This window comes from Pyxicephalus adspersus, chromosome 2 (genome assembly GCF_032062135.1).
Source record: "Pyxicephalus adspersus chromosome 2, UCB_Pads_2.0, whole genome shotgun sequence".
NCBI classification, from domain to species: domain Eukaryota; kingdom Metazoa; phylum Chordata; class Amphibia; order Anura; family Pyxicephalidae; genus Pyxicephalus; species Pyxicephalus adspersus.
The window spans coordinates 12,669,935-12,684,991 of NC_092859.1; the positions used below are offsets into that span (position 1 = coordinate 12,669,935).

The 15,057-nt window shown below is 43.0% G+C and overlaps 2 protein-coding genes across 4 annotated transcripts in view; both read right to left on the bottom strand.

Moving 5' to 3' along the window:
• SMARCA4 (SWI/SNF related BAF chromatin remodeling complex subunit ATPase 4) overlaps nucleotides 1–6,716 on the bottom strand; it is a 29,479-nt gene extending 22,763 nt beyond the window's left edge. Inside the window, exon 1 of one of the 3 annotated variants that reach the window (XM_072399569.1) lies at nucleotides 6,594–6,716. The gene's annotated coding sequence lies outside the window, so the exon portion shown is untranslated. The other 2 variants (XM_072399570.1, XM_072399571.1) reach the window with 2 other exon arrangements.
• Nucleotides 6,717–13,192: 6,476 nt separating this feature from the next.
• Nucleotides 13,193–15,057, bottom strand: part of LOC140324933 (dynein light chain Tctex-type protein 2B-like) — a 6,450-nt gene continuing 4,585 nt past the window's right edge. The window contains exon 4 of the mRNA XM_072403051.1: nucleotides 13,193–13,819. Coding sequence (XP_072259152.1) covers nucleotides 13,472–13,819 — 348 coding nt within the window. The 3' untranslated portion in view covers nucleotides 13,193–13,471. The remainder of the gene's footprint in view (nucleotides 13,820–15,057) is intronic.

Here is a 15,057-nt window from a genome sequence, read left to right on the forward strand (position 1 = left end):
CCGCCGTCTTATGTCTGAAGCACAGGGACTCGTATATCCAATCTGTAAGCTATAGGAGCCTCGAGCTGTCTACAAGTCAGTTGGATTGTATACATCGGTTTCCCTGAACTAGCAGAAGTTCAGACAGGCGGGGGAACATGTCCTCAGGTTACTTTCTCTTCAGGAAATCAGATATTATGCCAGCCAGGGACAATGGAAAAAAAAAATCTCACACAAGCGCTTCCTCAAACTGTATGAATAACCACGGACTGCGGTGTTCTAATTATTAGAAATCATCACATTTCTCTGCTCCGAAGGAGATAGCTAGGACAGGCTGTGCATGCTACAGGCGCTGTACAAGGAATCACAACAAGCTTGTCTGGTGCTAACTATCTGCAATGCAGTGGCAGTTCTTCCACGCAGACCAGCGCTGCCCACACACAGCAGATCTGATCGGCATTAGCGGGTGAATCCACTTCGAAAATGAAGCAACTTGTATGAAGCCTGGCAGAGCCAATTTTTCCTTTTTTACGTATATGCATTGTATAGTCAAAAAATGTTATTCTAAAACATCCACCTTCTTCACTGTCACCATTTCAACCAACAAGTTAGGAAACCTACATTGCCCCGTGTATTGTATAGCAATTATCAGCGGTCAATGAGACGTGAGTGTATGTGGGATGACTTTCCACATCTACAGGTGCAGCCAAGGACTTTCTATATTATCTTCCCATCTTTATTCCAAGGCATACACACTGTCTGTTTTATATATATTGGGAGTCTGAAATCCAGAAACCATCAACCCCATCAATACCTTGTTCCAGTGCCATGCACAGATCAGTGTAGGATGATGGGGTATGCTGGATATACCCGCACCCCCCTGGAGCTACGGGGACAGAATGAACTCCGGCACGTACAAGCTGGAGTTACTTCATTCCAGCCTGGCTAAAGATCCAACACCCATAAGAGGACCTGGTAAAGATAGCAGTGGCCACAACGGAGCAAGGACAGGCGAGGGTAATTAAAAAAATACCGTCAGGCAGGTTCATTTTATTGCAGAGGGTACATAGTCTATCTTCTGCCAAAGGATCTGCCTGGCCGCCATTTTTTATTTTAAAGGTTTAGTCCCACTTTCCCCCATCTCTTGCTACTTCCTGTGATCAGCTGGCACGAAGTGAGGGGTATAAACCCATTTGATAAACAAGCTACAATAGAAAGGTCCCAGAAGATGTAAACCTTGTGAACATTTTACTGATTTCATGTCACCTTGCTCATGCAGACCAATCCCCATCGAACCCCTTATACCTCTCAATGCTTTCTCAATGAGCGCCAATACCAAAAGTACAGTTTCAGTGACCGCCGATGACAATGCTCAGATACAGCATCTGGATGACGGATGCAAAAAGGGGAGTAGGGAGCAATGGTGGCAGGAGCACATGCATGGGCAAGGTGACTGATGTCCTAAATTCCTTTACCAGGGCTTATTTATCAAGTGGAAAGAAGTCTCAGCTTGCCACCATTGCTTTACAGCTACCAATCAAATTCAGCCTTTTATTCTACGACCGACTCTGTCGTGCAGGTTAGAATCTTGCTGGTTGCTAAGCAGCAATGCCAACCGTCTGGTAAAATTCTTTCCTCCTACACGGATCAAAAAGTCCTTCAGAATATTCTCATAACACCAACCATTATCAACGAGCTATTACACCATTGCAAGTGCAGCATACCCACTGAAATAATAAAATTGCACAGATACCACCATTCCTTGCCATCTTACTGGCCCTAGAAGGCTATAATCATGTTCAAATATTGAGGTCTCACCAGGAGGCATCGGCATTTTTCTACGAACCCTACCTGGCACGAAGCAAACTTCTCTTTAGCTCTTCCAACTAGAAAATGTCCTATGCTCTCATGGAATGCTTCTCAATGGAAAAAGAATAAGGTCAGGGCCAACTGCATTCAAATGCTGACCTGATAGAAGACGTAGCCATGATAAAGAGTGCCGCTCATAGCATTTCCAGCAATGGACAACACACCAATGGTAACAGAAGGTGGATATGAGAGGAGGATCTACACCAAGACCAACATGTTCCAAGGCATGATAGTTTACCATTGTACCAACTCCACGGTATTTTTGCAGTTGTATATAACAAACCCAGTGATCTCCCCAGCCCCTTTGAGCGGGTGCACCACAGAGCAACTTCTCCGTAACAGCCCGGCTGTTTTTTGGATGGTTACTGAAGCGTTAGGTCAAAATACAGGGGCTGTCACCACCTACAGCTTCTTTTCAGCTTAAAAAAAAAAAAATCTGGGTTGAACACTGAAGACTATACACTACAATAAGGATATATACTGCAGAGCACTATAATGAAGAGGTGGTGAATATTTGATTCACCCACTGGACCCAGGACTAGCATCATGGCACAGTGTTTTACACTGCAGTCGTAACCCTGCAACATAACACAGCCCAACCTGCCCGTGCCCATCAACAAAGAGATGCCAGTCAGCCATCATCAAGCTAAATATACCAGCCAGCATATCCTCGTCCACACATCAGACTGCTATCCCAGTGCCAACCAGGATTCTGCACAGCTGTCATCCAGGCAACCTGTAGCCATCAACAAATAGGAAATATTCTCATTTTAGAGCATCACCAAGTACCAGAATTATACCCTATATTAGGATAGTTATGAAGCCAAAGATTTAGAAAGTACAGATGGGTTAAACTCAATCTTAGTTTTTAGCTTTATCTGTTTTGGGAAAATTCAATCAAATTTTACATCAATTATTCACCCTCAAAGCAGGGGATCTTCTGCCTTTTTTAATGCCCTTTATGTCCCATACAGACGTGGCTGGAAATGATCTTTAGTGATGGTTTTCAGTGACGTGAATAAAGGAGCACTGTACACACAGCGTTGTTCTGTTCTCCGGGGAGGACGAGTGAATAACTTCCAGATGTGTTCTGTTCCATATGAGTGAACAGTGGTTGTTCCTGAGTGGACGGATTCATGGATATCGAAGGACTGCTCAACCCAGAACTTTTTTTTTTTTTTAAGTCAGGTGGTAATAAATTGTAGGTGGGTGGCAGCCCCTGTATTGTGACCAAACTCTTTAGTAACCACCGAAAAAAAACAGGATGGTCACCGAACAGTGCCGGGGGGTGCACCTGGCTAAAAGAGCCTGGGGAGATCACTACTGTTGTGCACACGTCACATTAATACGACAATTACCTGACCTACGTAAGTAGCTTTAGGGTCAGCTTCACATCATGGACCAGCTTAGCGATAGAGACAATGGTGGACCATACCTGTGTAATGTGTGTTCCCAGGATCTCTTGTATTCTCCCGAAAAAGAGCATGTGACAGAGCAACAACATAGGCAAGAATCAGAGACAGTTGTCACCTCATAACAGGAAGTGCCTGAGCATGTATGCACGCACAACAGGACCACCAGGCATTCTTTGCAAGAGATACAAATATAAAAAACTGGGAAAAAACAATTCTTATTTGCGGAGATCTTTCTACAAGATCCAGGGGCAACAAACCCTGTGTTATGGAGAGCGCTCATCAGAACCTTTCATCAATATCCTACTTATCACTCTGTGACCATCACAAAATACAAATACTAAATGAGCAGCCAATGACACAATACCACCCCATATCAGAAAGTTATGACCAGTGCCTAACACCCATGACAATATGTATCTATAGACGAGTGGTCTCGCTGCTGGAGACACCCACAGATCTAAACCTGAACAGCCAAGGGGAAGTAAAGAGACTTGTATTTGAGTAAAAGACTTAATATACCTCTAACAAATGGTGTTGAACAGTGCAACACAAAACAATAGCACTATGTCATGTCCAATCGAGACGATACATTATCATGCACATACAGTAAGAATTGTCTACATGTTACCAGCAACACTATAAATCTAAATATTGTAACCCTCAGATATTTCAGACCACTGATGTGTTAGAGGATGTAGTGATCTCTCCCGTCCCTTATAGATGGGCGCACCACTTTTTAGTACCTACTTGGCTGTTTTTGGTTGGTTACTGAAAGGTTGGGTTACAATACATGGGCCATCTGTATGGTATAAATAAGACTCCCTAAAACCAATGAGTGGGTGATGAATGAAGGTCAGCATTTCAGTAAAATCCAATAGTACCAGTCTCAGATTGTACCAACAGCCCAATAAGCAATTCTGTTCATTGAAAGGCAGCCGATTGGTGTCCACCAAACACATCATCATCTTTTTCACAGACATAATTCTTGTTAACTCTCTTTGTAACGTTCATAGGCAACTTGCCCAGATTGATGGACCACAAAACCTCTGACCCTCCTTAAATTGAAAAAGACAATCGGTCTTCACTTGCGGAGATTTTCGCACAAGCCTGAGCACCCATCAGTGGTTGTTATGACCTCCAAGTCCAACATGTATCCAATTCTAGCAGACAAAAATCAAATAATAAGCGACACAGCCTGCAGAGCCCTGCCAATTCCTTACATGAAGTTATCTGTAACTCTTTATACAATACAACAATAAAATCTTTACACATTGTATAGCTTCCAAGACCCCGGCAAAGTAACTTCATCAGCAACCGATCGTAGTGCAAACTCTTCACTGCTCGAGTTTTGTTTACAACAAGAGAGTTACATCAATCAAACTATTTTTGTTGAAGATACGGATTGTACATCCTTTAGGTTCCAGAAAAGGAAAGATATCATCATGTACTTATATAGGACTCAAATATTACAGAGTCACGTCATGTACGTTCACAACCCAATAATACTTGGAGACCCAACATAAAAGACTTGGATATAAAGTACATAACAGGTGGACCTTTCTTCCAACACTTTTATTGTAGGTCCATGAACTCTGACACATGAGCTTCAAATCCCATGATAACATTTTAGTTCCTCAAATAAAGACAAAAAACCCTCTATAAATATTATGTCCCATGAACCCTACTGTAAGGTTAGTTTTAGAAACATCGGAGTAATCGCCTATCGGGTAAATATTTCAACCTTTATAAACAAGGGGGACCAATACTCAAGGAAGCCCAACAATCCTCTGGAGGAACCTTAGGGTCCTGTGGTTGAGAAACGCTGATCTAGACGGGACTTTCTTGACCAAATTAACATAAGGGAACCCTTGAAATAACGTTCAGGGAACTCCTTCTATAAATATTATATCCACAGATATATAATAGAATATTAGTGTGGAGGTCGGGGGAAGAATTCTTCTTACATTGATGGCCATCGGGAAGAATGTCCTCCTTGGACATGAGGTACAAGTTGCTCAAGGAACCCCTAGCAATCTCTGGAGGAACCCTGGTTGAGAAACACTGATCTAGATCAAGCTTTTTGGAGGAACCCTTGAAATAACTTTCAGGTCTTCAGGAACTCTGTCTGTACTTACTATATCCACAGCTTACAGTATGGCAGCCTAGCATCACATTCCACTTGCTAGGTTGGGGGGTTATGAAGATTTGAGAAGGAAACTCTCTACCTGTTGCACCTCAAGGATGTAAATATGGTTGAGGAACCGCCACAAATACAGCAACTCAGCCCACCATCAGGTGTACAAGGAATGGCAGCGATGGCTTGGTGATCCACCAACAAGGAGCTTAGGAAAACTTTGATATAATCACACCAAGTCCCATCCATCATCAACATTCCCACACCCAAACCTGGCCAGCTATCTTTACTTCATAAAACATATCAATGCATCAATTTGTGGAAACCTTCAAATCTTTCACCAAATAATACATCACCAAAGCAGTATTGGAAACATAATGGCACACTCAACACAAGCCACACCAACACAAGCCTCATCAGCCTCCATAACAAGGGTATTAAGAACTTGAGGAGAGTTGGACCGGTTCCACCGATCTGAATGTAGAACCTTCCACAAGTCCATGACCACCGGGCCTAATTTAGTTTTTTTTTGGACAGTTGAATGTGTTTTGGGGTCTTTAGGGAGACTATCATGAAACCAATCATCTACATCCCTCAACCATGATGGCAACCACCCGACACCACGTCCCACTTGTCGTAGGAATAGGGTAACGTAAACTTGGGTCAGTTTCAGATCTGAGCCACCAGTATGCACATGGCTTGCAGACTATGAATGCTTGACCACCACATATCCACCAACCCATCAGGGCTCCATGATGATAAATATTTTCAATTGAATCCAACCTGGTAATGGCCCCAGGATGACTTAGGAAAGCCCAATCATATAACAAAGCAATTACCCCCAGCTATGATTGTGTCCACACCACCATGCCCCATCTACCCCCATGATAGGGGCAGATCTAGAGCAATGGGGGCAATAAATCTCCTGTACCTACCACACAATGAGCTGGATCACAGGCTCAGATGATGCCCTGGCATCAAGACACCCCAGGTTCTCGTCCCTACACCCAGATCCCAGCACTGATTGGCCCCTGCACCCCTTTACCTGGATCTCCTCGATGCTATCAGGCCCCTTTGTCCCTACAGCGCCTCCCACCGACCGCCCACTTCATTCAATGACTGCCCAGTCTCCCCCTTCTCAAGCACAGCTCCCCCTGGCGGCTTCCCCGCCGCCTTGCCGACCCACCGTGCATTACCTAGTGACTCCTTCTCTTCCTGGAATCGCCGCTCTCCGATATCCCAGCAAAAGCAGCTACAGCCCCTCCCGGCCACCTCCAATGCTCAACTAACCCGTTCACCCCTCCCCCTTTACTTTATATATGGCGAACGCGGTTTCTGTCGACACGACGTCATTACGCCGCCGCAAAGCCGGCTTCTATTGAAAAATAAAAGCCGGGGGCGGGAGGGGGATGAGCGGTTGCCATGGTGAAGGGTGCGAAAAGAGCGGCCATGTTGGAAAAGGGCAAATTCCAAGCTTGGTCGGCAGCCAAGCGTAATTACTGGGTTCACAAAGCGGGCTGGTTTATAAATAATATAAACAGGCTTGTTAGTCACTGGCACAATATTATACAGCTTTCCCTAAAATATGGGTGGTGAGCCAAGGCAGTCAGCTGGCCTTATTTGCATACTTGAATATCAAGACAATGCAATGGGTTGCTGCACTCTGCCATGCAAATAGTACAATGAGTGTTGTCACCCAGAGCAGGAAGTGTGTTACAGGAAATAAAACATGCAGCAACAACACTTAGGAACTTCTGGTCTTGGTAGCAATGGGCATGACAAAGAAAGCCTACGGTTGCCATTCTTTCCTAAACAAAATACAGGACTTGATTTCTCTTTTCTAGCAATAACGTTGCCACCAACCGGTAAAATCCAATCCAGGTGACAACCATTCCATACCAGGAACATAGGAAACTATAGAATCTTGAGGGGTTTTATTTCACCATTCAGAACATAACTACATAAAAAAAAGTTTGGTTCTATATGAACAAGAGAACCGGACCTAGCAGATCTCATTTCCTGGTGCCAACATGGCCACATAAATATGGTAGCAGCTCTACCCCCTATTGGACCATGGCACCAGAAATATCCATAAATAAACCTTTTTATACAGAGGTGATCTAATGTTTGTTAGCCCCCTGCCAGCTTTTGGATCTCTTTCAGAATCCATTGAGATTCTTAAGAAGATTCCAAGGTTCGTATCACCATGCCTTGGGATTATGTGGAGATTCGGAGATCTTTGTTCTTCTTCTGGGTGTAGAAGAGGAGACACAAATCTTCTTGGATAATCCAGCTCAACCAAAGGCTAAGGCACCACCTCACCTTGACATGAAGACCTTGGATCAGAGAAATCACAACATTGTGGGCAACCTTAACAAAATTGTCTCCACAAACCAACTGAAAAGGTGGCAGTTGGTCTTCTTTCAACACTTCGATGTTGTATATAACAGTTTGAAACCGTTGACTTTGGAGACAAAACACCATCTCCTTATTTGTTATTAGTTTACAAATCAAATAAACAAAATAATGAAATTCCATTCAAGTTGTGAGTAATTTACAATGGGCTTTCTTCACCTTTATCCTATGTGCTACCATGTACACCAGATTCTCTTTATGTATAGTCACTCTCATGCTCTGTCTCCGTTTCCTTTAATCATTAGTAATTCATTGCCCTCCAATTCCCAGGATTTTTAGGTGCCCCCATGCCCTTCATTATCGTTTCCACTATGTAATGGTTGGCTCAGAGGTTAGCATTTTGGCACTTTGCAGTGCTAGGTCCTAGGTTCAAATCATGGCCAGGGCACTATCTGCATGGAGTTTGCAGGCTCTCCCCGGGTTTGCATGGGGTTCTTCTGGGTACTCCGGTTTCATTCCACAATCCAAAATCATGCAGTTAGGTTAATTGGTTCCCCCCCAAAATAGCCCTAGATTGTATAAATGACATACGACCATGGTAGGGATATTAGATTGTAAGCCCCTCAGAGGGACAGCTAATGATATGACAATGGATTTTGTACAGCGCTGTGTATATGTTTGTGCTATATCAATTCTGTGTAATAATAATTCTAAGGGTTTTGTTCTGCCATTCTCCCTGTGTTTCCTGCCCTCATGCGGCCCCCATGTCTCCTCTGTTTTCCTCCTTATCATATGTGCCACCATGCACCCCAGGTACCCAATATTTATATATTTACCCCATGTCCATTCAACTTTTATCATTTATACCACTATGTTCTACAATCCTCATAGGTTATCATGTTCCCTTCATTCTATTTGCCATCATGTACTCTATAACTATTACTAAACAGTATTTATATAGCACCAACATAATATGTAGCGCTGTGCATTAAATAGGGGTTGCAAATAACACATGGATACAAACATGGACACAGGAGGAGGAGAGGACCCTGTTCTGAAGAGCTTACAATCTAAGATCTAGATCTTCAGTTTTTATTTGAACCCTCATGCTTCTCCTTGCTCCATGTCATTAAAACCCAATTGCCCCAATGTTCCTATTTTATATTGTACCCCTATGCCAGCCTTTTTCATTTCTTTTTCTCCTGCCTTAAAATGTAGACCTTGTGGACTCGATGTAACGTCTCATATATGGCATCACCAGTCTAGGCATCTATTTACCACCCAGCGTTACATGCTTACAGTAAAGGTGAGAACCCCCGCCTAACAATTCTCCTTCCTGCAGGACACCTGGGGGCAGTTTTGGTGTAAATAGGATTGCAGGATCTATATAATTCTATGGAGTCTCAATTGTCTGGGTTGGGGTACAAAGAAAGCAGCTACACAAATTTAAGGCCAATTAACTTTGTTTAAAGTTGGACAGATTAGAGTTGGGACACTATTGTTATTGTAATTGTTTTACAAAAGGTGAACTCCTGGAAATCTCAATGGCAGCAACCCAGATCATTGTTTTGTTAAGTTGTGACTGACATAAGAAAAATGTTGTTTTGTAAGAGATCCCTACGTGGCGGGATCATTTACCTCATATGTGTGGACATGACTTCATCGGTGACCGCATGTGAAATAAATATGGGAAAAGATGGCAGCAAGAGGAACCCAGAGTGCTGGGGACAGTAACTTAAGGAATAGATGTTCTCATTATATTAATGTATGCCGTTGCACACAATGGGAAGATCTCCTGGAGCTCGGCCAGCCACCATTTACTATAAAACAAAAAACTAAATGGCTGCCATTAGCAACAAGCAGCTCCACATGTACTCCATACCATTGCACAGCAGGGCAAATATTGTCAAAATATTATGGAATACTGACAGGACTGCCTCTTACAGTGTATTTCCCACATGCAGCTACTTATATTAGCTACACTAGGTCTATAAATGAAACAAATATCACCAAATATCTCTTTTATTTAGAGAAACTCAGATTGGACTGCCTCAAACAAAATGGCGGCCTGAGCCTCGCATGTTGAGTCACGTGGGAGAGGACAAAAGCAGTCTAGAAACGACGGGTTAGAAGGCGAGGAGAAAGGGGCGTGGTGTTTCATTCATTCGCACCTGCCAATCAGCTTCTGGGCTAGGTGGGGGGAAGTGTATGTGAATCGGCGAGGCTTGAACCGCAATAGAAAACAAACGCATGCGCAGTGAGTGCTCCACTGCGGCGGAGAAAATACATGTGACTGAGCCAGCAGCCTGGGGGCAGGTGGAATTGTTCTACATACAATGAATATTGTTATCTCTGGTGATGTGAATATTGAGCGAAAATAGAAAAAAGGCTCCGAATAGTACAAATGTAATGTCACCTTGTGTCCATAGTGTATGGAGGAGGGAAGATCCCCCCAGCCTGTAATCCAGATCCTTGTTATAAAATCACATAGTTATCATTGTTTCCAGCCATGTCTTCCTGCAGTAATGGTGCTTCTGACATGGAATGGTGAATGGGTGATCCTGTTACTAATGGCAACCTGCCAATAATGCTTATGGCATTGGCACATGTTGTATACATACTTGCTGTAGAGACATGGACACATCCTGTATAGATACATGCAATATAGACATGGGCACACCCTGTATACATACCTGCTATATAGACATGGGCACATTCTGTATATAGACATGGGCAAATCCTGTATAGATTCATGCTATATAGACATGGGCACACCCTGTATAGATACATGCTATATAGACATGGGCACACCCTGTATAGATACATGCTATAGATACACGGGCATAATCTGTATAGACACAAGCTATAGACATCCTGTACAGATACATGCTATATAGACATGGGCATACCCTGCTTAGATACACGCTATAGATACATAGACACATCCTGTACAGATACATGCTAAGATACACGCTATAGATACATAGACACATCCTGTACAGATACATGCTATATAGACATGGGCATACCCTGCTTAGATACACGCTATAGATACATAGGCACACCCTGTATAGATACATGCTATAGATACATAGACACATCCTGTACAGATACATGCTATATAGACATGGGCACACCCTGTATAGATACATGGGCACAACCTGTATAGCTACATGCTATAGATACATGAGCACATCCTGTACAAATACATGCTATATAGACATATCTTGTATAGATACATGCTATTGGGACATGGGCACATCTTGTACAGATACATGCTATAAAGACATGGGCACATCCTGTATAGATATATGCTATATAGACATGGGCACACCCTGTATAGATACATACCATAGAGACATGGGCACACCCTGATTAGATACATGCTATAAAGACATGGGCAGATCCTGTATAGATACATGCTATAGTGACATAGGTAGATATAGGTACATCTTGTATAGATAAATGCTATAGATACATGGGCACGCCCTGTATACATACATGCATTATAGACATGGGCACACCATGTAAAGATAGATGCTATATAGACATGGGCACACCTGGCTTAGATACTTGCTATATAGACATGGGCACTCCCAGCTTAGATACATGCTATATAGACATGGGCACATCCTGTATTGATAAATGGTATAGAGACATGGGCACATGCTGTGTACATACATGCTATAGATACATGGGCACATCCTTTATTGATAAATACTATAGATACATGGGCACATCTTGTACAGATACATGCTATATAGACATGGGCACTCCCTGCTTAGATACATGCTATATAGACATGGGCACATCCTGTATTGATAAATGCTATAGAGACATGGGCACATGCTGTGTACATACATGCTATAGATAAATGGGCACATGCTTTTTAGATACATACTATAGATACATGGACACATCTTGTACAGATACATGCTATATAGACATGGGCATACCCTGTATAGATTCACACCATAGAGACATGGGCACATTCTGTATTGATACATGCTATAGAGACATTGGCACATCCTGTATACTTACATACTATAAAGACATAGGCACAAACTGGAAGCATACATACTACATAGGCATGGGCTCATAGCAGGGGTGCAGGAAGTGTCATTCTGTGCATCTGTGGCCCCCACTTCAAATTTGCCCAGGACCCCATTTAGCCTCACACCGCCCCTGTCCGACTTTGCGTTTGGTGAAGTCAGACATTGAATGCAGACTTTTTCTCTGTGGTTGTTTTACATGCGTCCAGAATTATATATTTTATAATAAAAGATAATGAAGGGTTGAAGGAACACCACAACCTTGCCAATGCAAACAACCTTGCCCAAGAGTAAAGAACGACCGCCACCCCCATCCTTCATCTGCCCCAATTATACTCACCAGTGTTCCCTCATCTCTCCTGCTTCCTCAGCAGTTGGCACTGAAATTTGTGGTGCCTCCTGCTACCAAAAGCTGGAGGAAGTGATGGCTGAACCCCCTTAGTCCTACTAATTGGCTTCTCTACCCTCCATTGTCACATGGGTGAAGGCTGCATGCTCCTTTGTAGCTGATAGGAATGGGCATCAAAGGTTGCATGGGATTGCTGGTACTGTAAACATAAATGAGGTCAGGAGGACTCACTGCAAAGATACAGCCATTTTGTCCTGAATGGTCATAGTGGTAGCTGGTGGTGATGCCATGTGTTCCAACTGGGCCTGCTGGAGGCAGACTGAGCAATGTATAAGAATGGCCACCATATTCCTTACATTTGGCACAGCATGGAGACAATTTGAAGATGAAATTCAGACTTTTCACCCCTTAGGGTACCTCCAGAGATTGGTATGGGTTCCTTGAGCAATGAGCATTTTGTACCTCTGAGGTCAGTTTGACTGACACCAATGATCTTTTTGGCTATCTGCAAGGGGGACATTCTTCCTATTGGCTAGCTATGTAAGAGGAATTCTTCCCACTGACCACCATACTACTATGCTATGAGCTGCAAATATAGTAATTATAGAAGGGGTTCCCTGAAGACCTGAAAGTTATTTTAAGGGTTCCCCCATGTCCAAGGGTTCACCCGAAAAGGTAGAGAAACTCTAATCTAGCCCTTTCCTCCCGAGTCTGACTGTCTTTAATGCTCTTCTTTTATCCATTGGTTTTCATCTCTTCTAGTCATGGAGGATCACAGGCTGGAATTTCCTAGAGCAGTCTACATTCACAACCGGTTTAGGAACATTCACTCCTCCAGCCTGGCATCCACCCGTTGGCATTTAAATATTTAAACTCACTGGAGCCACCAGCCCTGAACTACCTCTATTGCCAACAGAAACACAGAGAACCAGTGTTGACGCCATCATTAAACAAGGTATGCCATGAAGAGACAAAGGTTTTATTCAGGAATGTCGTTGTATTGTTAATGAGGAAAAAAGAGGAACCAGGGAGGACAAAATAACATCAGATTCAACTTTTATTGTTGATACAAAGTATCAGTTTATGGTGCGTATAACTTCCCATTTTGCAGGAGCTTCCCTTTTGTTTCCTGTTTGCATTATTGTTCTTATTTGTCCCCCATATTAAAATGACTCCATCCTGGTCATGTGGTCAATGTTGTAGACCCGCAGAGGTAGCAATATGTCAATGGATTTAGCGTAGGGTTACGTACAAGTTTCTGGTGGACACAAAGTGAGATTCACACTGCAGAATATGAAGTTCTCTTGTATCTTGTAAGTCATTCACAGAACACAGTGTACACAGCGACCACACAGAAAATGCTGGAATTCTCATAGACGTGGGCCACGTAGTTATCAGCATGAGGGTCCCAGAGGCAGCGACTGACTATGGCGATGTCCTCCTGGGCCCTCTCCCCCAATGTCACCAGGCACAGCATCTTGTATCGTGCAGGAAGAACCTTCTTCACCTGAGCCCTGACCTCCTCGGTGATCTGTTTCACCAAAGAAGGGGCCTTGGTGTGGTCATATTTCATATCCCCCATCCGCTCTGGGAGGTAGCTCTCCAGGATTTGTTTGATGGATGACAACGGGACCTTCTCAGAGGGACGAGAGGCAAATGATGGAGGCTAGGAGTGTAAGAGAAACCAAAAAACATGAAGCATGACAAAGAAACGTAAATCCTACAACCTTTCTGTAGGAACAATTGATGAGCACAGTAGAGTGTTCTAAAAGGAGGAGTAACCTTCATGTCTCAATTTCAGGACAAATCCCAAACATTGGGAGGTTGGAATTAGTTGGAACGCCTTTATGAGAATGGCTGGAGCCACATAAATAATTTCTTTATACCCCTCATCCAATGAACCATCCACAAACTTTTGTTACTTCACAGATACAACCTTATAATATACAGCGTATCTCTTCAAACTTTGGGTCTTTATCTTTTATGTCTATTGGTTGATCTACCACTGTTTTACTGTCATAATATTGTGATTATTGTTCCATGGGCAATTGTTGTTATTGTTATGGGTATTATTTTGTTGTTTTTTATAAGTGCAGGGATGTCAATGCACTTTATTCTTATTTGATAGAAGTTTTTATCATTCAAAAGCTGAACTGACAACTACTGTTTTCTGTTTTGTATGTTTATCTTCACTTTGTAACGCTTTATATTTAAAAAAAAATTAAAAATGTAATAAAAATGATTGAAAACAACCTAATACTATACAACCAGAAGGATAACCTACAGACTCTGGAATGAGGTTCAAACAAATTCTAATGCACTGCCTGGACAAAAATTTGTCACACCCTCTAATATTTCATAAGAACACCTTTAGCTTGGATTATGACATGGATTCCCCATGGTATCATTTCGATACCTTCATGCATTGTCACAATATTTATTTCTGCATAGAGAATGTTCCTCCTATATCTCACTGATGATGGGAGAGTTGGAGCAATGTGTTGTGATTTTTAGCATCCCGAAGGTCTGGATCTTGTGGTGGCCAATCCATGTGTGAGGATTATATGTCATGCTTTCTGAATCACTCAGTCATGATTTGAACCCCATGAACTTTGGCATTGTCATCTTGGAAGATGCCCGAGCCATCAGGGTCATCTGGTCTCATTTTTTTGCAGGTCACATTGATGAACCTGGATTTGATCAAATTAAGCAATCCCAGATCATAACACTGCCCCCACAGACACCCCTAGATCACAACACTGCCCCCACAGACACCCCAGATCATAACACTGCCCCCACAGGCACCCCAAATCATAACACTGCCCCCACAGGCACCCCAGATCACAACACTGCCCCCACAGGTGTACCAGATCACAACACTGCCCCCACAGGTGTACCAGATCA